The sequence below is a fragment of the Psittacula echo genome (assembly GCF_963264785.1).
Source record: "Psittacula echo genome assembly, chromosome: 1".
Classification (NCBI taxonomy): domain Eukaryota; kingdom Metazoa; phylum Chordata; class Aves; order Psittaciformes; family Psittacidae; genus Psittacula; species Psittacula echo.
This window is the reverse complement of record NC_137735.1, coordinates 63203107-63225909: the sequence shown is the minus strand read 5'-3', so window position 1 is coordinate 63225909 and position 22803 is coordinate 63203107. Positions and strand designations below refer to the sequence as shown.

Here is a 22803-nt window from a genome sequence, read left to right as displayed (position 1 = left end):
TCCAAACCATTCATGTTTTCAGCCAGTTTATCCTTACCCAGTTATGTGATTTGCACTATAGTTAACCTTTTCTTTGACTCAGGGTGTTAAAGAGCTTGTATGGCATATTCAGGAATTAATTTCTGTGGAAGGAGCAATGGACAAGCCTCTTCTGGGAGAATGATACGGTGGAGTTTATCTCAGTTCACAAACTGGTAGGCACTGGCAAGCAATGCAAGGTGGCTTTGTGCATGCCTGTATGTGGGGATGTGTTTTGGTGGTTCAGAGTGTTTGTTTGCCAAACTCGCTATGGTATTCCCACAAGCTTTCCTAATGTCTGCTCTGCTCCTTGAGTGGTGTAGCACAACTGTGTGTCCAGCGGCACCAAAAAAAAGCTGTGTACTGCTCTAGCTCTGAGGATGGGTATTACGTTTTCAGGTTATTTAAACCAATATATCTGCTGGACACTGCAGTTCAGAGTCAGGCATTCAAGGCTTGTTAACTTAGTTTTGCATTACTGACAGTGGTGAACAAGTGAAGAAGTTCCTGTTGCACGGCAATGAGAAAGCATAGAATGAGTCAATGGCTTTGGTCACAGAACATTTTTGGGGCCTTGGAACAGACTCCTGTGTGTTCTGAACACTTCTTGAACACACGCCTTGTAAAGTTGGTTTTTTCCCCTTCTACTATTTAAACCAGTGATGATAAATGCATTTTGAGCAAATTAGAAAGAGTAGATTTTTCAGCCTGACTGCATATAAGACAACTACGTGAAAATGTTAGGAAGCATAACTGCTTTTAGGGCCTTCTTGGTCCTTACACAGAAATTCTTCAATAGGGTTTATGATTTTGGGGTGGAGGAAGTATTACTTTGAAGAAAAGCAGTTCAAAAATTAGGAATAATAAGTTTCTGAGTAATTATGAGTTGCATTTTGTAGAGGGAGAATTGGATGCATCCAGCTTTGTGCTGAACTTTGGTTATAAGGCATTTACTTGTAATAAAAAAGTTTTGAGATGTAATTGGTATAAATCGGTTTCTTAATACTTGTAACATTACCTTAGAGAGGTTGTGGCAAAAGTTATTAATCTGTTCTTAACATGTTAGAAGTAAGTAGCTTAGATTTGGTATTTTTTGAGTGCTTTGGACCTAGTGGTGTCCTTTGTCCAATGACAATGTGCCACAAGCATTTGTCTTGTAATGAGAAGGAGTAGGAGGAGTAGCTAAATAGAGTAGAAATTCAAGTTATAAAAGCAGTCTTCATGTCCTAAACGTTAAAATCATTGCATGTTTTCTGTGGGGTTTTCCAAATTCATCTCAAAATGCATATTACAAAGATAAGCCATAGCTGTATGTTAGGTTCATAGCCTGAGAAACGGAGAATGGTTTAGATTCTAGGCTATAATAGTGTCATTTGCGTGAGCATTTTATGATTTGTACATAGAAAAATGAAGTCGCTTTTTAAGTGCAAAATAGACAAAGGCTGAACTACTTCCTGGATAAAACCCTGTTTGTATCTGCTGGCAAGTATATGTGCATATCTTCTTCCATTCCCAAGCTATTTTATTCCAAAACTTCACAAAGCCACTCTCTGCTGTATTTAGATACCATCTGTTAAATAAATCTCAAATACACATATTTCTAAGTAGCAGCTTGCTTATTAGCTAGTGTGCTTTTGCACAGATAAGCATTGTCCTCTGGAAGTTTCTACTCCCCTTCCTTTTCCAAGTGTTCTTCTGCAGGATCTTGAGATAATAAATGCTTTTGGAGGTAGCAGGAAGGTCAAATGTGCCTTGCAAAGACAAAAGTGCTGGCAGTTGCTCAATGAGACAGAAGGCTGTAACCAACACAAATGCTTGCCTTTGTGCGCTCCTATTGTACTTTGTAGAAAAGTGTATCAAAGCAACACCAGCTCTTTGTGCAGGAGTAGTAGTACACAGTAGGGGTGCTAGGTCCTGCGGGATATGGGCAAAGGTTGCCAAGGCATCAGCAGCCCTTTGTGGTGGGGCTGCATCTTTGACTCAGCACATGGGAGCTTTCACACTCACTCAGGGGGAGGGACTCGCTATAGGGTCATCCAAGGTGAAAAATGCTTGAATTTTGCTGTTTGCTCGACGTGCTTGTGAGATGGGCCAATGCCAACCTTGTGAAGTTAAACCAAGCCAAGTGCAAGGTCCTACACCTGGGTCTCAGCAATCCCAGGCACAGCTACAGGTTGGGCAGAGAAGAGATTCAGAGCAGCCCTGCAGAGAAGGACTTGGGGCTGTTGGTGGATGAGAAACTAAACATGAGCCGGCTTCAGTGTGCGCTCGCAGCCCAGAAAGCCAACCGTATCCTGGGCTGCATCAAAAGGAGTGTGACCAGCAGGTCGAAGGAGGTGATCCTGCCCCTCTACTCTGCTCTCATGAGACCTCACTTGGAGTATTGTGTGCAGTTCTGGTGTCCTCAACATCAAAAGGACATGGAACTGTTGGAACAAGTCCAGAGGAGGGCCACAAGGATGATCAGGGGACTGGAGCACCTCCCATATGGAGACAGGCTGAGAAAGTTGGGGCTGTTCAGCCTGGAGAAGAGAAGGCTGCGTGGAGACCTCATAGCAGCCTTCCAGTATCTGGAGGGGGGCTGTAGGGATGCTGGGGAGGGATTCTTCATTAGGAACTGTAGTGATAGGACAAGGGGTAACGGGTTCAAACTTAAACAGGGGAAGTTTAGATTGGATATAAGGAAGAAATTCTTTACTGTGAGGGTGGTGAGGCACTGAAATGGGTTGCCCAAAGAAGTGGTAAATGCTCCATCCTTGGTGGTGTTCAAGGCCAGGTTGGACAGGGCCTTGGGTGACATGGTCTAGGGTGAGGTACCCCTGCCCATGGCAGGAGGTTGAAACCTGAGGGTCTTAAGGTCCTTTCCAACCCTAACTATTCTATGATTCTGTGTTCTTGTATTTCTTAGCAAAATCCAGGAAAAATTTCTTCCCTATGAAGGTGTTGAGACACTGCCACAAGTTGCCGAGGGAAGCTGTGTTTGCTCCATCCCTGGCAGTGTTCAAGGCCAGGTTGGATGGGGCTTTGAGCAATCTGGTCTAGTGTGAGATGTCCCTGTTTGTGGCAGGGGGTTGGAACTGAATGAGCTTTAAGGTCTTTTCCAGCCCAAACTGTTCTGTGATTCTATGGTTGATTCTTGGTAAATACGTTATCATTAATGCAAGGGGGTCAGGTTTTTCCATCCCTTTGATTTCAGGAAAGTATGCACTGCAGGCACCTAGCTCAGGAGCTGTGGTGTGCAAACAGCACAGACCCAGGACATGGCACACCCAGTGTGACTGGAAGGCAGTCCAGCCACTGGGAGTCACCAGGTCTGTAGTTCACTTGTATCATGACATGGAAACAAGAAGGCGGCTTTACTCAAGGTCAGAAAGGTGTGCCAGCGTGTGGAAAGATCAGAGCACCCTGTGGGCTGAAGTCACTAAAAACATGGCTGAAAACTAAGGTAACCCTTCACCTGTAGCAGCATGGCATTGTGGTTAGCCAGTATTCAAGGAAGATGCTGAAAGCACAGCCTGATGTGAAGAAGGGCTGGTGTGGCAAACCAGTTCTTCAGAAATGGGAGAATGTATTTTGTGGGTGCTTCTTTGTTTTCCCCTTTTGGTGAAAACAGGGCAAGGGCCGTTCTTATTTCTAAACACACCACAGTGCCAGTACCACGGAGAGAAGAACCGTTCCAAACCGCTTGAAAGCAAAGCTGACAAGAAAAATGTGAATGTTAACCAGCCATAGATAATGTGACGCTCTGATACTAGCTGAAGGCTATGGGTATGAAGGTGCTAGCTCCTGGCATACTGGAGAGGTGAGTTTCCTGCAGTGGTTCCCTGTAGTTTGTGATGGAGGCAAAAGGCCAGAGCAGATTTTGGCACAGTGTGTGCTAGGTACAGTACCAGAATTACAAAGGAAATGACAAAAAATCTTGCTTGCACTTCTCCTGAATTGTGGTGGTTAAAAAACACCACTGTCCTACCCCCAGCCAGGCAGCTGGACCTGTTGTGGTAGCTGTGTCCATTGTGGTTTTGCTTGAGCTAAGCAGGAAGAGGTCTAATACAACTGAAAACAAAACAAAACTGCCAACCAGAAACAGTCTTCAAATGCCGGTTCAAAACTTCCATAAACACAGCTTTAGTTTCTGGAAGACCAAGCAGAAAAATCCATGCCCTAATGAAAAAACCAACCAAACCAAACCCCCCAAACCCACCCCTGGATGTTTACACCAGCAGAACACAAGTCACTGAAATTGCAAAGCTGCTTGGCTATGACAGGCAGAGTAACAAGGAGAAATACCTAATACAAATATGTTGCTTTAGCTGCATAACAGAAGCAAGCCTTTAGCAAGCCTAGAGGGCAGGGGGAGAAGGGAACTGCCTGTCCATTACAGTGCCTTGATTTTTTTCCTGGACTGGCATCAAAGTATTGTTCAGCTCTGAATGAAAAGTATATTGAAGTGAAAACATGTTGCCTCCAAGTTAACCCTGCAGGCAACAGCTCATGTACAGCATGAGTGAACTGTTCTGAGGAAAGACTTCAACAGTGTTAAGTGGCTGGTTAATGGAAAGACCTGTGTTGGATGTCATGCTGTAGCATGACCAAATATGTCAAATGTATTTTCCAGCTTCATCAGTGCTTATTTCCCCACAAATGCTGTCATGCTATTAACCACTTTTACAGGAAATATGTAAATGGAAATAAAAGTACTGCAGAGAAAAATGAAGCGCAGACTTTGTGTACACCATAACGTGATTCTTGGCAGTACCTGCATTACTGTTGTGCTTTATTTAAGCATTGGTTGGAAGGGACTTTAAAGACTTTATTTGCATAGTGTTGGCATGATGCTTTTCTCCCACCCCCCAAACTTCCCCATGCATGACACCAGACATAGATAGTAATGCAACAAATGAAAGATTTGGCAGGTCACTGTAAAGGGTGTCATGCTGACAGTGTCTGACAGAGAGAGGGGCTGGGAGATCTCCTGTCTCCTTCCTGCTTGGGATGAAGACCCAGGGCAGAAATCCAAGTCTGTCTAAGCACATTATCCATGATGCTAATAGGGCTGAGGTTGCTCTTGTGATACTCAACTTGCTCAGACCATAAAGGGCTAATCTTTACGGAGTGGGCTAAGCCTGGCAGGCAATGAACTGAGCTGTCTTCTATATATTCTGTGATGAGCAATTTAGGTAACAGGAAATGTTTAACTAAGAGGAGAATAGATGTCTCTGTAAGCAAGATAGAACAAAGGGTGTTGGCCTAAGCCCTGTTGAAGCAAATTCTGGTAAAACACTGGTAAAAGAGGAATGTTATTCATGAGTTCCAGGAAATGATTTAAATATATATAGGACTTTCTTGGGAAATTTAATGAATATGTATGTATCACTGTCATACAATTCCTGCTTTTGAGAACGCTAGGTGGAAGGATCTCCGTGTCTCCAGCTCTGCAATAAGGAATGACTGCTTTCTAAGATTCCAATGCAAGTCTTAGAGAGTTTTATTTGCTGACTTTTATGGTATCACTTGGTGGGGTAAAGGACAGGCTGAAGGTCTGGTGTTGCTGGAGTGCATACATCCTCTCCCAGGTGACAGATGATAAAGACCCACTTGTTGAACCCCAAGCAGGGCTCTGGCACCGGCAGGTTCATCCTTTGTTGGGTCTTTACCTGGCAAGGGTTGTCTCTGCAGCCAGCACAGCCCAGGGACCAGTCACCCATTTTAATATGCTGGGCAGGCTGGGGAGAGTCCTCTCAGTCCTTTGTGTGTCTCCGAGTCCAGTCATGAGATGCTGTGCTGTCAGGGGTCCTCTGAGATGTTGGGACATCCATGCAGGGAAGCCATCTGCTACAGATGAGGTGCAAAGGTGGTGACTGTTGTATCTTCTGTCTTCAGGCCTTGCTCAAGAAATCATAGCAATGCATGGGCGGGGGGATGACAAAAAAGTTGACTTCAAGAGTTTGAGCTACTCAGTACTGATTTATTTACACCAAGGTAAGTCAGAAGGTACTTCCTAAAACTGGAGGTTAGACACATAGGGAACTATCATGAGAGGCTATCAAGAGGAGTGCGTTGCGTGCTGCATAAGTCACATGGAAGAAATCCCATCATACACAAGAGGCATCATGTGCACACATGATAAGGGGAGAAACAAGACTGCCGTAGAACTGAAGGTGAGCAAAGTTCTCCTTCAAGGAGGACTCATGGTCATGTGCACACAGCAGGTGTGGAGCTACACAGCTTCCCCTGCTTGCACATCATCCAGCCCAGCTCTCAGATCGCTTTCTCTCACCTGTCTTAAAAAGCATCTTTGCTATTGAGTAGTAAGGCCTTTTTTAACCCGCAGCACAACTTATTCTACTAAGTAACATTAATACATTTTAAAAGTACTTGTTGCATGTCAAATTCTGTTACAAAGTGTGCTGGGTGTCATTCTGCCAATACCATGGTTAATGTTGGATTAACTTTGTGGTGCACGATGTGTGGCTGCTCACTCAGGTCAGGTTTTGGGCTAACGTGTTCCTCGTGTATGCTGAGAGCAGCACCGTCAGGTTAAAACAAGGGCATCATGTATGCTGGACACAAGGGACAGGAGAAGGGAAGATCCATTGTTCCCTGCAGCATGGTGGCAGCAGCAGGCAGCTTGGGATAAAACTCTTGGGAGGCCATAGAAATGGCATAGAGCACATGCCCAAGGTGGAAAGTAGACACAGGTCAGCTTACCCAAAAAAGCCTCTGGAACTGGTAGCCACACTTCTGGGGTTCTCCTGCTTCCAGCCACCAGCTGGGCATGAGGATAGGGACAGGAGGACCACACTCACACTCTCTGGTAGTTATTCTGCTTGTGCATGGGTGCGAGTGAAGTGAATGTGTGAGTTAGAGAATTAATTTAGAAAACTAATGAACTGAACTAGTCTGATTTGATTGTTGGTTTTTACCTTAGTTGTTTTATAACTCGTGAGCTCCTCAGATGAAGTCTGATTCTCAGGGGGCATTTTCCAGTAAATCTGAGTGGAGGAAGAGTAGCTTACAGGATGTTGAGAAGTAACAGAAGATGAGCGCAGGAAGCAGCCCAACCAGGCTGCGTGAAACCTCTTGTGACAAATCTTTGCGCAAAGCCAGCATGTGATCACAGATGGATGTGAAACCACTTTCTTGTTACTTTCCTTTGGGTCTGATGTGCTTGGCATGAGCCACATATATGAGGATATGGGGCCCTTGGCCCCAGTTGTGAGCTCCCTGCTGTGCACTGGACTTCGTGTTTGGGTGTCTTCCAGCCATAACCCCAGCACTATGTTGTGCCTGATGAGCCAGCCGAGCAGACCCACTCCCCTGCGTGCACTGCCCCTGCCATGGGAAGGACAAGAGACACACAGGCATGGGCAGGGTACAGTTCTCTCCTTGTACCAACTGTAGCCACTCAGGTTTCGATGAGATGTGAACCTGACCCTTAGCTACTTTTCTAAGGGCTGTGAATATTTCCCCCAACGCTTGCTCAGCTCCTTTCTCCTCTGGCTTTTATAGTTACAAGGACTTCCCTTTCATCTGAGTCATTCCTTTTCACCTGAGTCATTCCAAGCTGCGGGAAAGAGGCACGGTCTGGGTGAGAGGGGCTTTTCCATCAAACGAGTGGAGACACTGGGATAAACCAGTGTCATACGTAGAAGCCCTTCTCCGCATCTGAAATGAAACCCTGAGCTTGTTACTCTGCCCTTCGAAAGGGCTGGTGGGACCACAGCTTTGGAGAGAGGCCCCCAGGCACCCTCCTACCAAGCAGCCACCCCTGACCTGCACACCAGTGAGCTTACAGTGGACCCTCTGTTAATGAACAACCTGCTTTTTGCCACTCAAGACACTAGGCTTTGTATAACTAATAGTACAAAGGCAGTGTACTGGGGAAGGTGGCTCTGCTTGTTTGCAGCACTGTTTGAAGTTGTGTGGTGGAGCGGCTTCAAGTAGTACGAAGAACAGGTGGGAATGCCTGTATGTGGTTTGTGCCAGCATAGAATAGAATAAACTAGTTTCTGCTTGCCATGTCCCTGTAAAATACAATGGTAAACCACATAATTTATTCTTTGTTCGCTGCAGAGAAAGCAAAAAGATATTCAGGAAGAGGTGGGGTTTTTTTAAAGACTCCTGAGTCTTTATCAAAATTACATTTACTGTAATGCATGTTAAATTGGTGAATATTAATTTCAGCTGAATTTTTCCATTGCCTCCTCAGAAATAATCTTTTATTCTTACTGTGTGGAAAAACGCATTACAGGTTTGGACTGGTTGCCATGCTTCTTTCTGGCTACTGAGGAGTTTTGCTCTTGGCCTTGCTGTGGCAAAGAGAGGAGTGCTTTGCAGCTGACTGCCTGTCTTCCTGCAGTGCCACTTCATGGACCAGGAGAAGCCGCACATGAAGGGGACCACAGCCACCAGCCACAAGCAGATGGTCAGGCCCTGTGGTGGCTGCGATGGGAGGCGATGGGCACACTTGAGCCAGTGATGGGCACACTTGAGCCAGCGCTGGGTGATGGTGATGCTCTTGCTGAGTTCCAGGAGCTCGTGTTTTGATTTCACTGGTGAGATATTTACAGGGTGTTTTGACAGACTTAAACAGCCGGTGAAGGGAATGAGTTGATGTAGGTGTTTTTGGTGGTGGTTTCTCAGAGTGACAAAGGGCAGTTTACAGCTTGATGCACTGGAATTCCAGGTTTCTGTGGAAGAAAAGCACTTGCAGGGTCTGGTTGCTCAGACAGTCAGTGTCACCCCAGCTCTGAATAGAGCTTTAACAGACTGTTCAAATCCCTAAGGTGTTGCTGATGAGCCTTTTAACGCGTTATCTCCCATAATGACTGCATTTCAGCTTCTCATCTCCCTCCTTTCCCAGCAGACTCCCAACCTAGTCTAGCCAGCCGGTGGGATGTCAGGTATCTCCTCTTCTAGAAAGCATTGGCTGAACTACAACTTTTTGCAAACCTCAATTCCGACAGCCCCTTGCAATGTTTGGTTTGGTTTTTTTGTTTTTTTGTTTGTTTGTTTGTTTGTTTTAATTGAAAGAAAAATGTGAAAAAAGAGATCAAAAGGAAAGCACGTACAATGCAGCCAGGGGCCAGCCGAGCAGCCCCGTCATAAAGCAGTGATAGCTGCAGTTAAACTTTGGAGCTGTTGGAAGCCAAGGGGAGCATTCAGGGCGGGGCTTACTGTTATCTCAGCAGTACTATTGGTAAAAAGGCTCCACTTTAATAGCCATAAATGCCAGCCTGTTGACAAAGCTGGTAAATCGCAGTTTAACCCCAACTTCTTCTTGCTGGTGGCAAGCAGGAAGGGATGTGCCATCAGCACTTTATGTGGGAAGCTTTGAACTTGCTTTGCGCCTGCCAAGCAGCAGCTCAGACCCCTCTGTCTGCACGCTCTGTGCATTGTGCTGGGAAACAACAATCACTGTCCTGGTGTGTCAGCTTCTCTACGAAATATTGGAAGTGTATCCAAACCTGCCAGTGACTCGCACAGGGCATGAGCGGTTAAATATTTGGGGCATGTTGTTGAAGAAACAGTAAACGTTAGTTTCTCATGGAGGAAAATGGATGTGCATATAGTAAGGACTCAGTTAATTTTACAATAGCTGGGCTATGAGGCTTGTGACAAGCATTTAGGGAACCAGCCTGATTTTTATAGAAAGCCTCCACATGAGGTATATTGATTAATCCAGAAATGAAAACCCAAATGCATCCCTAAGAAGGAGCAGGGAGCACGCCTGCTGGAGATGGAGGAGAGGGTTAAAAGCAAAATTACCATCGCATCCTGCTGCCTCCTTATCTGGGCTCAATAGAAGTGGAGGAGGACAGTCGGGGCTGGGGTTGCCCCCCACATCACAGTGCCATGGCACAGGGTGCTGACCTGCAGGGAGCCACCCTGTGATGCTGGTGGGTCTAGTAGTTGCTAAACAGAACCAGTTGTTGCTGGCTTTGGCCGAGAGCCTCCTGGTTTGCCCCCTGCATCAGCAGGCTGGGGCAGGGGCTGTTCTGGGCACCCCTGTCCCTTTCACCTCAGTGCAACCCACCCACCATCGCCCAAGCCTGGTTGTGAAAGCAAGCAGATCTGCACAACCCCTTCATCTGAAACCTTTTCCTCAAGAAAAGGGAAAAGCTCAGAGTGAAGGACCCTGCAGTCCTGTTCATCTAGTCTGGCCTGGAATCTGAGAAGTATGCTTTTCCTTTAGGGAAAAATAGTGGGGAAATGTCTATCCCAATGAGCACACATCACTCAGAGCTGTTCTCCCCAGACAATAACCTCACCTACACAGAGTTAAGGGAATAAGACAATATACATGCAATCAATTTTTTAAAAGACAAATAGCAGTCTGCGATTTAATCTGGGGGGAAGGGGGAAATAAAATTGTGCAATATCGATAACCGTACTGAAAGGGCACAGCTCCTGACCTCCCCTTCTAGTTACCTCCCACCATTACACTTGCTCACTGCTAGCTGCCAATAGCAGCCTCCAAGAAAGAGAAACTTTAGTTTCATCTTCCCCAGATCCTCTTTGTGCAGGGCTCCAGACAACAAGGAAGAAGGCACTGACAGAGGTTGCTCGCCAGAAGGTTGGTTCTCTTAAGGCATGGGAATGGTAAAAACCTGATAGCCTGGGAAGAGTGGGATAATAGTGCAAAAGGATTTTGTGGTTGTTGTGGTTTGGGTTTTTTAATTTTTTTATTAATTTTTTTCTGCCCGGGACATTTTTTGAAGCCAAAAATATGGCAAATCCTACTTGAGGAAACGGGGTGGATTAAAAAAAGCTAGGCAAAAAAGCTGGATTATGGAGAGGTTATTTCTTCTGTGCTTCCTCCTGCTTCCAGGATTGTGTAACTGCATTAAATGACACTGCTGGTACTTTGCTCTCTGTTTAAATTGAATTCTTTCTTGTCTATATGGACGCTTAAGATGAAATTCTTCTTAGCAAGGCTGTTTTGTTGTACGTGTTTCCTGGTGGGCTCTGAGGATGTGCTGAATGTAGCTGCTGTCCTGCCAGAGGCTTGGATGTCAGTCACTTTTATATGTTGCTGCCTCCTCTCCCTATGTGTTTGCTGTGCTTTCCAATGGGATGTGCTATTGGTGACAAGAGCAGCTTAATGTTGTGATCCTTCATTAATGTTCGCAACTATGAGAGAAGAAAGGATGTGAATAATGCTCAGGATACAGTATACTGTGCGTTTCTCAAGGTGTAGAGAGCAGATTTACCGTGTGTTGGTGGCATTGCTGTGGATAGGCAGAGGAGCAGCACTCGGAGGCAATGCCCGCTTGCACTTTCCCTCTGGACACATACCTGATACAGTGCCTTTGCCTGCATTCACACCGGGCTCACAGGCTGGTGTGTGTTGCCTGGTGAGCCAGGAGTGGGATTTCTGGAGGAGCATGCATTTCCCCAAACATGGAGAGGGAAGCAGATCCCCCCTCCCAGCACTATTCACTCAATTTCGGTTTCTATTCTGTCTTCTGAGCTCAGGAGCTGGTGGGGAGGAGCCAGACCACCCAGCAGTGGTTCTGCCTTTGCCAAGGAAGTCTCAACAAATGTGAGCAGGCAGGGGCTTGGGGTTTTCCTCCCTCTTTCTTCTACTAGTATTTAACTAAAAGAACCTGGCCTCAGGGCAAAACTTACTTGTAATTGTTATCTGCAAATGTTTTGTGCTGTTTTTTCCTTGGCTGGGAGAACAGGAACACAGAGCTTTTTGCTTTGATTTTTTCTTTAGACCTCAGGCTTATTGGTTTTCAGGGTTTACTTGCTTGCTTAACCACAGGAAGGCAAGGACGGGGGTTCAGACTTGGGACATTGCATTGAGTTTCTGCCTTTCTGGCTCTCTACGACAAGAAACCGGAGATACTCGTTTTCTACAGTATCTTTTTTGCATGGAGCCTGGCTTCGTTATGAGGAAGTGAGAGAACATGGATGCTTCCTGCATGCTTTCTATTCATGCCACACCAGTCTTGTGCAAAATATGCCAAGTTCAACAATCAAAATGCCCGAGTCACTGGCTTTAGCCTAGGTTCACTGCCCAGCCCTGCTTGGCACAAGGGAAATTGGTGAACTGTGTCTATGCGCTAGTGAAGCCTTTCTGGGGTGGAGTGGGGAACATCAGTGGCTTGATGCTATTTTGAAGGCTGGATAAAAGGGCAGAAAATGCAAAAACCTCGAGAAGATGTAAATGTGGGTAAGATATGGTCATGCTTTGCCACACATCCAGTGGCAGCAAGGAAGCTGGCAAAAGGCTGCCTGCTGAAGAGTGATGGTGACCAGCTCTGTTGGGGGACCAAACCGAGTGCCGTTGTTCTACTAACTGTCCCATTCCCCTCTGGTCTCTTTCAGAACAGCAACTAGGAATGGCTGTCCCAACCGTTGTGACAATCCAGCCACAGTACGGCATGGCCGTGCCCACTGTTTCGAGAAACATATGGCAGACAGGGCTGATGGACTGCTGCTCGGACTGCGGCGTGTGTGAGTGGTCCCATCTCTCAGCCATCAGCAGTGACATGCTGCAGTCGGTCCCGTAGAATCATAGAATCATAGAATAGTTAGGGTTGGAAAGGACCTTGAGATCATCTACTTCCAACCCCCCTGCCATGGGCAGGGACACCCCACACTAAACCGTGCCACCCAAGGCCTCATCCAACCTGGCCTTGAACACCGCCAAGGATGGAGCATTCACAACCTCCCTGGGCAACCCATTCCAGTGCCTCACCACCCTCTCACTAAAGAATTTCTTCTTTATACCTAATCTAAACTTCCCCTGTTTAAGTTTAAACCTGTTACCCCTTGTCCTGTCACTACAGTTCCTAATGAAGAATCCCTCCCCAGCATCCTTGTAGGCCCCCTTCAGATACTGGAAGGCTGCTATGAGGTCTCCACGCAGCCTTCTCTTCTCCAGGCTGAACAGCCCCAACTTTCTCAGCCTATCTTCATACAGGAGGTGCTCCAGTCCTCTGATCATCCTCGTGGCCCTCCTCTGGACTTGTTCCAACAGTTCCATGTCCTTTTGATGTTGAGGACACCAGAACTGCACACAATACTCCAAGTGAGGTCTCACGAGAGCAGAGTAGAGGGGCAGGATCACCTCCTTCGACCTGCTGGTCACGCTCCTTTTGATGCAGCCCAGGATACGGTTGACTTTCTGGGCTGCGAGCGCACACTGAAGACGGCTCATGTTCATTTTCTCATTGACCAACACCCCCAAGTCCTTCTCTGCAGGGCTGCTCTGAATCTCTTCTCTGCCCAACCTGTAGCTGTGCCTGGGATTGCTGAGACCCAGGTGTAGGACCTTGCACTTGGCATGGTTAAACTTCATAAAGTTGGCATCAGCCCACCTCACAAGCGTGTCTCGGAATGCTTGTTTCACCCCGGCCGCTTGGGTTGGTGGTGTGACAGCTACAGTTGTGTAGCCTGGTCCTCTCAGTTCCCCTCCCGATGGCAGGAGTGCTGGGCAGGCAGGCAGAGCCTCACCTGCTGCTGTGTTTCTCTTCCTGCCAGTCTTCTGCGGCTTATTCTGCTTCCCCTGCCTGGCGTGCCAAGTCGCTGAGAACATGAATGAGTGCTGCCTGTGTGGGGCCAGCGTGGCCATGAGGACCCTCTATCGCACCAGATACAACATCCCGGTCAGTGGTTAACCGGCCCCTCACCATGCTGTGGGGCTGGAATATGACGTGCCCCCAAGACCCCTCTCTCTGCACATGAGGGATGAGCATAGGGTTGCAGCAATCTCCACTCACCCTGATTTTTTCTACTTCTTTTTCCTGCATGATGCCAGGAGCACAGGACAGGGGTTGGGCCACCCTCAGGTGCACTGATCGCTGGGATGGTGTTCAACAACACTCTTTAATCATTAATCAGACACAGCTCCTTCCCAGCACTGGGGGCACAAGTCCTGCCTTCAGCTGCTGCTGACCACAGTTGATGCGTCCCCATGCTATCCCCAATCTTTGAAAGATGGGAAAGATTTGAGAGAATTGTGGGCAGACCAAAGAACAGATTAAGCCAGTTGCACATATAAACATCTGTAATTTGATGCAGGAGAAAGGTGGACAGCCACCTAAAGTACAAAAGTGAAATGGTTTCTTCCCAACTGGGGGGTCGTGCCATCCCCAGACAAACCATGCTGGCCCAAAACCAGTGTGCCCCAAAAAAATCTCCTTCTCTGTGTGTGTTCCCTCCCAGTTTTAAAACTCAGAAGCCAAAAGATAATTAGCTATCTGCAGCCTGCAGAAAGGGCTCTTTCCTTCCTTTCCACTACATCTGGGTTCTCCAGCACTGGTTTTTAGTATCTGCTACTCAGGATACTGCAGCCAGACAAAAACAAAGGACACACAACCTAGAGTGTGCTAAACCTCTTCTTGGCTGAAATGTGGCTTTTAGGAAGCCTCCACCCCTAACCAATTTCTTCCTAACAGGGGTCCATTTGCTCTGACTACTGTATCAGTATGTGGTGCCTCGTGTGCTCCGTGTGCCAAATGAAGAGAGACATCAACCGGAGGAAGGAGCAGGGCATATTCTGGTAAGCTGGGTATGCTGGTACTGGTTTGTAGAGACACTGCCTCAAGCAGCCATGCGGCTTCCCAGAGTCTCTCCTGCCAATGCCTGACATGTAACACAGGGTCACTGCAGTGGGGAAATGGCCATGGACGGGTAACAAGAGAGACCTATCCCTCAGCACAATATTGCTGGGAAACTTGTGCAGGAAGGGGTGGGGAGGACTGAGGACATACACACAGTGTGGTGGGGCATGGCCCCACTCCTTGATCCTCCTCTCCCATCCCATTGCAGATGCTGCCGTCCTTGCTGCGCCCTGCAGAGCTGCTGCGGGCAGGAGTCATTGCATTCTTGGCTGTTGGGAAATGCACCATGGAGAGGTTGCCTTGATTGTGGTTGATTTCCCTTTCCCCAGGTAACAGCAGCAATAAACAGCAGTTTGTCTTCTGGCCTGTGTGTGTGTGTCACTCTTGCATCACCTGAGAGCACCCATCCTTCTCCTGCTCTGCCTGTCTTGGCAGCCCCTGGTGCAGCTGAGATTTCCCTGTGCCTGCTGCAGAGACAGATTTTCACTGTATTCATTAATTACTCCACTTTTAGAAAGGATGTTCAATGCATAGGAGGAGCCAGTTTTGGATGAGCAACACACTCATCCAAGCTGTAAAATCTGGTAAAGTGACTTCTGTCCCAGGGCAAAGCCGGGACTTCTGGCAGGCGAGTGATGGCTGCAGGCCACTGAGTGCTGAGTTGCCCCTGCTGCGATGGCTCCAGTGGCCATCCAGGGCTGCTAGCCAGTCTGAACATAAAGCTGCCTGGCCCCATTCCATCTCCTGGGTTGCAGAGACAAGTTCTTCTATGGACCCTGAGCAGGAAATCCCACCTGCCTTGTGAAGATGACCAAAAGTTTAGAATGGCTTCCAGACAAGGAATAAGTAAATGCATTTCCCTGGCAGTGTTAAGGCCAGGCTGGACGGGGCTTGGAGCAACCTGGTCAGTGGAAGGTGTCCCTGTCTGTGGCAGGGCAGCTGGAACTGGATGAGGTTTGAGGTGACTTCCAACCCAAACCATTCTTTTATTCTGTGGATCTGTGACTGAAAACCTGTCTGCGCCGTGGGTTGGCCAATTCCTCCCCATGGGCAAACCCTGCCGCCTCCTGGCCACAGCCAGGCACAGCACGTCCGCCTGCTGTTAGCGATAGATACACTGTCCAAAAAGCGGAGGTTGCATCCACCCCTCTCTCCATCGCTCTCTGAGAGATGCTAAAGGATTTTTGATCCCTACAAATCTTCCCCCATCTTCACTGACTAAGGAAAATATGATATTTTTCCCCCTTTACCTCCGTCTTCACCACAAACTTTATGAAGGGCAGGTGGAGCTCTCTCAGTGCTGTGGGGTGGGTCTGCATCATGGTATGCCTAAACCCCAGATAGCCCAGACAGTCCTATGAATGATCCCTGGAAATGCAGCAAACTGCATTTTTAGCCTGAAAGGTGAAGGCTAGTGGAGAGGGGGAAAGAAGAAACACCAAGCTGTTGCTTCATCCCACCATAGCATGACTTGATTTTGTGGCTGTACCTCGAGGCAGCACCTGTATCCCCAGTTATGGTCAGTTCTTGCTAATGCTCAGGCTTAACGAAGAAAAGGCACTGCACCTTTAGCAGCAGAACGATTAAGGCAGCGCAGGAGCCTGAATGCAAACTGTCCTCTACCAAAAGCAGCATGTTCCATCAGGGCTCTGCGGCTGCAGGAGCCTGTCAGAAGTGGCATCAAGCTTGCAGCAAGCTGCCATCATCAGGGAAGCTGCAATTGCGCAAAGCAGCAGCTAAGCCGGTGTCTGGTCTGTTAGTCAGAGGCAGCAGAGGTCATTCACCAGGGAGCACCCAGAGCATATAAAGGATGAGAACCAGGAAAAGGACACATGTCTCCTGGGACAAAGACGGCTCATTGGGTATGTATGGCTTGGCTTTGCTTTGCAAGAGCTGCAATGCAAAACTACGGGAACTGCTCGTGGCTGAAGTGATGTTGCTGGGGAAGGGGAAAGGGTGGAAATGGAGGTGAGATTTTCAACCTGGAAAGCTACTTCAAAGCTAAACTAGAGCATGCTGGGTGCTGCTGACAGGCATCTCAACAGAAGCGGCAGCAGAGGTAAAGGATAGCAGCTTTTGCACTGTATTATTAATTTGTGCATGTATACATGTGCCACAGCAAAATGCCAGTTTATGACCTTGCTTATGGGTGAAATGTGCCTGCATGCACCTCAGGATCATGCTGTGGAGCTGTAGAGTTGGGGGCACCCAAGGTGACGTGCCTAGGCACCCTCTCAGGAGAGGAGCATGCAGTGGAGGCTTCTCCAGGCTGCTGCCTGCTCATACCACAGCCTCCATCCATGCAGAGGCATGGTGAACTCAGACTTGGCGAGAGGAAGGGTAAGTCAGCCCTTCCTGCAAAGGGCACAGTGTGTGTGTAGCAGTGAACATCACTTGGCTGCACTGAACATCACTGTGCTGCTGTTAATCTTGTTGTCTGGTGGGGAGCGAGTGCCTCCTTTGGCACAGAAGGCTGGTGGGATCCTGTTCACAAACCTTCCCAGGCTGCTGCTCCCATGCATGCTTCTCCCTGTGGTCCCTGAAGTCCTGCCTGCTGCTGGGCATCCCTTTCCCTGCATGGAAGCCCTGTGCTGTCCCTGACTGGCATCCCTATGGCCAGCCTGTGGCCTGTCCCCTTCCCTGCCCTTCCTGGCTCCTGCCTCTTCTTAAATCACCCTGTGCCAAGGCTCCCCATGGGGCTGCCATTTTGGTGTGCTGTGAGGTGTCACATTGGCTACAGAGGTGATGGGAATTACCTGGGGCCTTCTGCATGAACAAGCAGGGACAGTGAACGGGGGCAGAGGTGGGAGATGTCTAGTGACGTCTGATGGGTGCCATGGCCCCCCATGCAGCCCTGAGTGGTGGGGTTGCCTGTGCTCACCCTAGAGGTGTCTGCCAACAGCCAGGAGATATGCTCCAGAGAAAGCACAGCAGCATTTTTACTGCTCAGCAGCCCTATTCTGTAACAGCAGAAAAACACCCTTGTCTTTTAAGCCTTCAGTGGAGGCCAGTGGTGGAAAGAATCCCTCAGGGTAATGGTCCCCCCTTAATGGCCACTCGTCACCTAATGGGAGCAGATACTGGTGTCTCAGATAATGTCAGCCCAGCCATGTTTCTGCTGCCAGCAGAAAGCAGAAAAAAGTAATGAGCAAATCACGTTGAGAATTTTTACAAGCTTTCTTCTGTCTTACAGCATAATCCAACATCTCCTTTCCTCTGTGTGTACTACCAGGGAACAAGGGTGGGCCATATGGCAACAGGCTGTGTCTGATAGCAAAGATGTGTCCAGGCTAGTCTGTAAATGATGGGGAGCTGCTGGCAGATCCACCAACCCCTTTGCCACCTGTTGACAATAGTCAATACAAACGCAATCTGTATCTCTACAGTGTCAGATGCGGGTAATGCACTCGATGGAGTCATCTGAGTTCTGGGCATAGTTCCACCGTATTCCTGGAGAATCGCCTTTAATACTCAATAATGTGTAGATGTGTAGTGCTAACAAGGCAGATTTAGATTAGATACTAGGAAGAAATTCTTTACTGTGAGGGTGTTGAGGCACTGGAACAGGTTGCCCAAGGAAGTTGTGGATGCTCCATTGCTGGCAGTGTTCAAAGCTGGGCTGGATGGGGCTTGGAGCAACCTGGTCTAGTGGAAGGTGTCCCTGCCCATGGCAGGGGGTTGGAACTGGATGGTCTTTAAGGTCCCTTCCAACACAAACCAGTCTGTCATTCTACAATGTACTGTGAAAATAATCCCGTTCCCTTTAGAGTGTTTTTAAAGACTCTACAGGGATTAATGCCATCATACTTTGCTTCAAAATGCAGAAGCTTCCCCTGTTTTTCTTTTTGCTCCTCCCAGCAGCTCGAAACTCAGGCGCTCCCTTGTCACACAAGGGCAGGGAGCTGCAGGGCAGGGAGGGGAGGGCTGCTTGACAGGCACCCCCTGGACACTGTCACCCAGAGAGGCAGCGGTGCTGTCTGCACAGGCAGGATAAACATGTCAAAGCTGGGCAGAGGCAGGCAGGACACAAAATGTGCAAGGGTTCTCTGTTGAACACACATAATGTCCACCATAGAAATGCCCATGGGTTGTGCAGGGATGTGGTGGTGGACAAGAACCTCCCCAGGGAGCTGCCCTAGGACCCCTCCTGGGCAGAGAAGCAGCAGCCTGCAGTTATGGGGTCTAAAGCTCTGGCTGCTTTCCTGCTGATAATTTCTTTGCTGAGGATGCGTGGCTGTGTGCTAGAAGGAAGAGGAAGCCCTTGCAGCTGTAAAAGCATGGGAGCTTTTGCATCTCATTCACATGCAGCTTACCAGAGTGGTGCTCAGCATGGGCACATGGCTGGGAGTATATCTGTATGGGACTTCCTATGGGAGCATCCTCTATTACTATTGTTGTTATTATTATTATTATAATATTTATTATAATAATATTTATTATAATATATAAAGCTCCAAAGCTGGAGTGAGAATGGGAAAGGGTGGTGTTGTCCTTTGCAGGGGGTGGTGGTAGGCAAGAGGCCACAGGTGGAGATAGAGGTGGAGACGTAGTTGTTATATGGATCAGGTGGGTTTATGGATTGTGCTTTGCACTCACTGGGAAAGGACAGGCAGTACAGGGGTTCCAGGGACCCAAGAAAGAGGAGGACAAAGATGAGGCACTGGCAAGTGGAAAAGTTATAGGAACTGGTTATTGGGCTTAGAATGATGGAAAGGGACAAGAAGAATCTACTGTCTTGAAGCCCGCTGAGAAAGCAGGTGAAGAAGGAAGGGAGAGGAAGGCAAACAGGCTGAGGTGCTTGGTGAACAAAGCAAAGATGAGGGTGAATACTGAGAGCTTGGGAAAGCTGGGACTGAGCTGTAGTAGTTTTGGAACACTGCAAGCATAAAAATACTAACATTATTTTAAGCAGATAATGATGAAAGATGAACTGGGGACGAGAAGACAGGATCAAAGTGTTGAAGCACTGAGGTTCTGAAGCAGAAGGATCTCCGTCTTTGCACAGCCATTTTACTTGCATAGGCAGGAGAATGTGGTGCTGCTGCCTTTAGTGGGGAGCTGGTTTTGTGGAGGGCTTTGCTGCAAAGGACAGTGGCAGCTCCTGACAGTGGAGTTCCCTTGAGAACCTGTGCTGCTCTCTTAATCTTTGAGTGCAGCAGCCTGAACCCACTTCAGAAACACCAGTGGCATCTTTCTCTGACGGCTTTTCTTTCCAGACCACAAACTGCCTAGAGGGACCCAACCCTGTGCTAGCAATGGCCTCTCAGCAAGTGATCACAGTCCAGCCACAGTGTTCAATGGCCCCACGGGCAGGCGAGTGGCAGTCAGGGCTGACGGACTGCTGCTCCGACTGTAACGTGTGTGAGTACATATGTACCCCTTGCTCCTGGTGTTGGCTCACAGTGTGTTTCTGGTGTTTTCTCCACTCTTTCTGCAGCATCACCTCTGTTGCAAACCCCACTTTTTTGGGTACCCGTAGTAAAGCAGCTCTCATCTGAGGTCAAGAGCATTGGCTCCCCGACCAGCTTTATCCCCTTTCCTCTTTCTTTGCACCCCTCAGCCAAGCCCATGTCTTGCTGTCCACAGGTCTTTGTGGAACCTTCTGCTTCCCCTGCCTGGGGTGCCAAGTGGCTGAGGACATGAATGAGTGCTGCATGTGTGGCCCCAGCGTGGCCATGAGAACACTCTACCGCACCAGATACAACATCCCGGTCAGTGACCCAGGCATGCGCTGCTGGCAGTGACAGTCACAAGCTGGGTGCTGGGGTGTGAGCTCAGGGGAGGATAAAGTGAAGCCCAAGGGGAAGAGCAGTGGTGGGGAGTTGCATAGGCAGCCCCATAGGCAGCAAGCCAGGGACACGTCTGCATCACTACCGTGAGCTTCTGGTAATCCCACTGCACATCACCTCATCCCAACCCTTGCTGGGCATGAGCGGTGTGCTGCAGGGCTGGAGTGAGCCGCCCAAGGGTATTGGTGACGAAAACCAGGAACACTTAAAAGCTGATGTGGGAAGGGGTTATTCAATGTCCCTTGCTCCACAGGGCTCCATTCTGCGTGACTTCGCCTCCACCGTGTTCTGCCCCATGTGTGCTCTCTGCCAGCTGAAGAGAGATATCAACCAGAGGAAGGAGCTGGGCATATTCTGGTAAGGTGGGTGTGCTGGTGCTGGTTTATAAAGTCACTGCTGCACAGAACCAAATGTGTTCCCAGAGTCTCCCTTTCTAGTAACACCTGACTTAAGACACAGGGTTGCTGTGGTGTCAAAACAGCAACGGCCAAGTGAAAGGGTGACCTGTCCCTCAGCAAAATGTTGCTGAGAACCTCTTGAGGATGGGGGATCTGCTAAGGGCTCATCACCTGGGGCCAACCATCAGGGCTGGGACACACACACGGTGTAGCAAGGAATGGCTCTACTGCCTGACTCTCCTTTCCCCTCTCATCCCACTGCAGATGTCGCTGTCTTCACTACGCCCTGCAGAGCTGCTGCGGGCAGGAGTCTCCAGTGCCTTGGGCTGCTGGGAAATGCACCATGGAGGGGTTGTCTTGATTGTGGTTAATTCCTCCTTTGCTGGGCAACACCATCAATAAACAGCAGAGTTTGTCTTCCTGCCTTTGTGTAACAACAGTTTATTTCTCTGCATCCTCCTGCAGCACCAGAAGAGAGCATTTTACTTTTGTATGCTGTGCGGTCAGAGCAATGCTGAGGTTATCAGAGAAAGGAGACTTTCTCTTGCAGCCCTACACTGGGATAAAACCAGACCACAAATTTCAATGAGAAGTTAATATAAACCAAAAGCCTGCTGTGGACAGCTCAGCTGCTCTGTAGACACCGGAGCATGCAGAGCTGGTGACAGCATCACTCTGTGCTCAGAGGCCTGAGAGCATTGAACCCATCTCTGTTTCTGCCTGGACCATCTGAGCAGCAGTGAGGGAGTGATGGTGATGGTGTGGTGATAGCAGTCCCGTTCACTTTCCTCTCCACAAACCTTGCTAGGAGTCCATCATGTTGGAGCAGGGTTCTTGGTGTGGTGAGACACCCACAGCTGTAGGTGTTGGGTGTAATACACCATGGTGGAAGAGCTGGGACAATCTGAACCTTGCTGGGGCTTGGGTGTGCAGGGGTTTATCCATTACCTGCCACGGTGAAGAATGATGAAGAGGTAACTCAGGCTGGGGGTGATCTGCAGTTTTCACTGCTGCAAATCCCATTGTACAACTCCCCTGGTGTGAAGAGGCTGTGCCCCTGTTGACAGTGTGTACATGTGCATTTGCACATTTGAAACATGATGTGCACAGAGAAGCAGGAGAAAGCGGCTGTGGCAAGGTGACAGCCTGAGCAGGGAGCAGAAAAGTGTGCATGTTGCTGTGGGTCCAAGTGTTGCCATGCTGGCCTGTGCATGGCCCACAGGCCTGCTGGGTCACCTCTCCTCAATCCTGGCTGCTGGTCCCAAATCTCTGTCACTCACAGTCTGTTAGGCATGGGATCTGTGCCTCCCCATGTGGCACAGGCAGCTGTGTGATTTGGGGTGGCAGGGTCAGTGACAGCCCTGCTGCTCTGGAGCTCATGGGTGAGCTGAGAGCTCCTAGGATCAAGATCTTCAAAACTACCCAACCATGAGTGCCAGGTTTGCCTCTTTCCGGTGGCAGGTGAGCCCTGTGCCCCCATCTCTCCTGCCACCATAATGGTTGTTATGGGGTCCCCCTACAGTCATTCCTGCTTGGGGTCCTTCTACCCCTTGGCCCATCATGGCAGGGGCTGCTGGTCCCCTATGGCTTTGCCCATCCCTATTCATGGTATCTCTTCTCCAGGCCTATTTTTCTCCCAACACATACTGCAGGGACCTGAATCCTCACAGGGCTCTTGTTGTAGAATCATAGACTGGTTTGGGTTGGAAAGGACCTCAAGATCAGCTGGTTCCAATCCTCTTGTCATGCGTGGGGATGCCTCACACTAGACCATGCTGCCTAAGGCCTCATTCAACCTGGCCTTGGACACTGACAGGGATGGAGCATTTATCACTTCTCTGGGCTACCTGTTCCAGTGCCTCACCAACCTCATACTGAAGAATTTCTTCAAGATATCTAATCTAAGTTTAGCCTCTTTCAGTTTAAACCCGTTACCCCTTGTCCTACCACTACAGTCCCTAATGAAGAGTTCCTCCCCAGCACCCTTGTAGGCCCCCCTCAGATACTGAAAGGCTGCTATGA

The 22803-nt window shown here is 48.6% G+C and overlaps 2 protein-coding genes across 3 annotated transcripts; both read left to right on the top strand.

Moving 5' to 3' along the window:
* Positions 1-10540: 10540 nt before the first annotated feature.
* Positions 10541-14957, top strand: LOC308230736 (placenta-specific gene 8 protein-like; the record flags this gene model as incomplete). 2 transcript variants are annotated; one of them, XM_080635622.1, is made up of 5 exons in its annotated part: positions 10541-10594; positions 12355-12483; positions 13513-13637; positions 14430-14533; positions 14803-14957. In XM_080635622.1, coding segments are annotated over exons 2-5 (345 nt in total). In that variant the 5' UTR covers positions 10541-10594; positions 12355-12368. The 2 variants fall into 2 exon arrangements, with proteins under 2 accessions (XP_080491748.1, XP_080491747.1); XM_080635621.1 differs by lacking the exon at positions 14803-14957 and having other exon boundaries at positions 14430-14537.
* A 4892-nt stretch (positions 14958-19849) lies between these two features.
* Positions 19850-20744, top strand: PLAC8 (placenta associated 8; the record flags this gene model as incomplete). The annotated part of the gene is made up of 3 exons (XM_080638895.1): positions 19850-19955; positions 20181-20305; positions 20637-20744. The coding sequence occupies 3 exons, from the start codon at positions 19850-19852 to the stop codon at positions 20742-20744; spliced, it is 339 nt and encodes a 112-aa protein (XP_080495021.1).
* Between the last annotated feature and the right edge of the window lie 2059 nt (positions 20745-22803).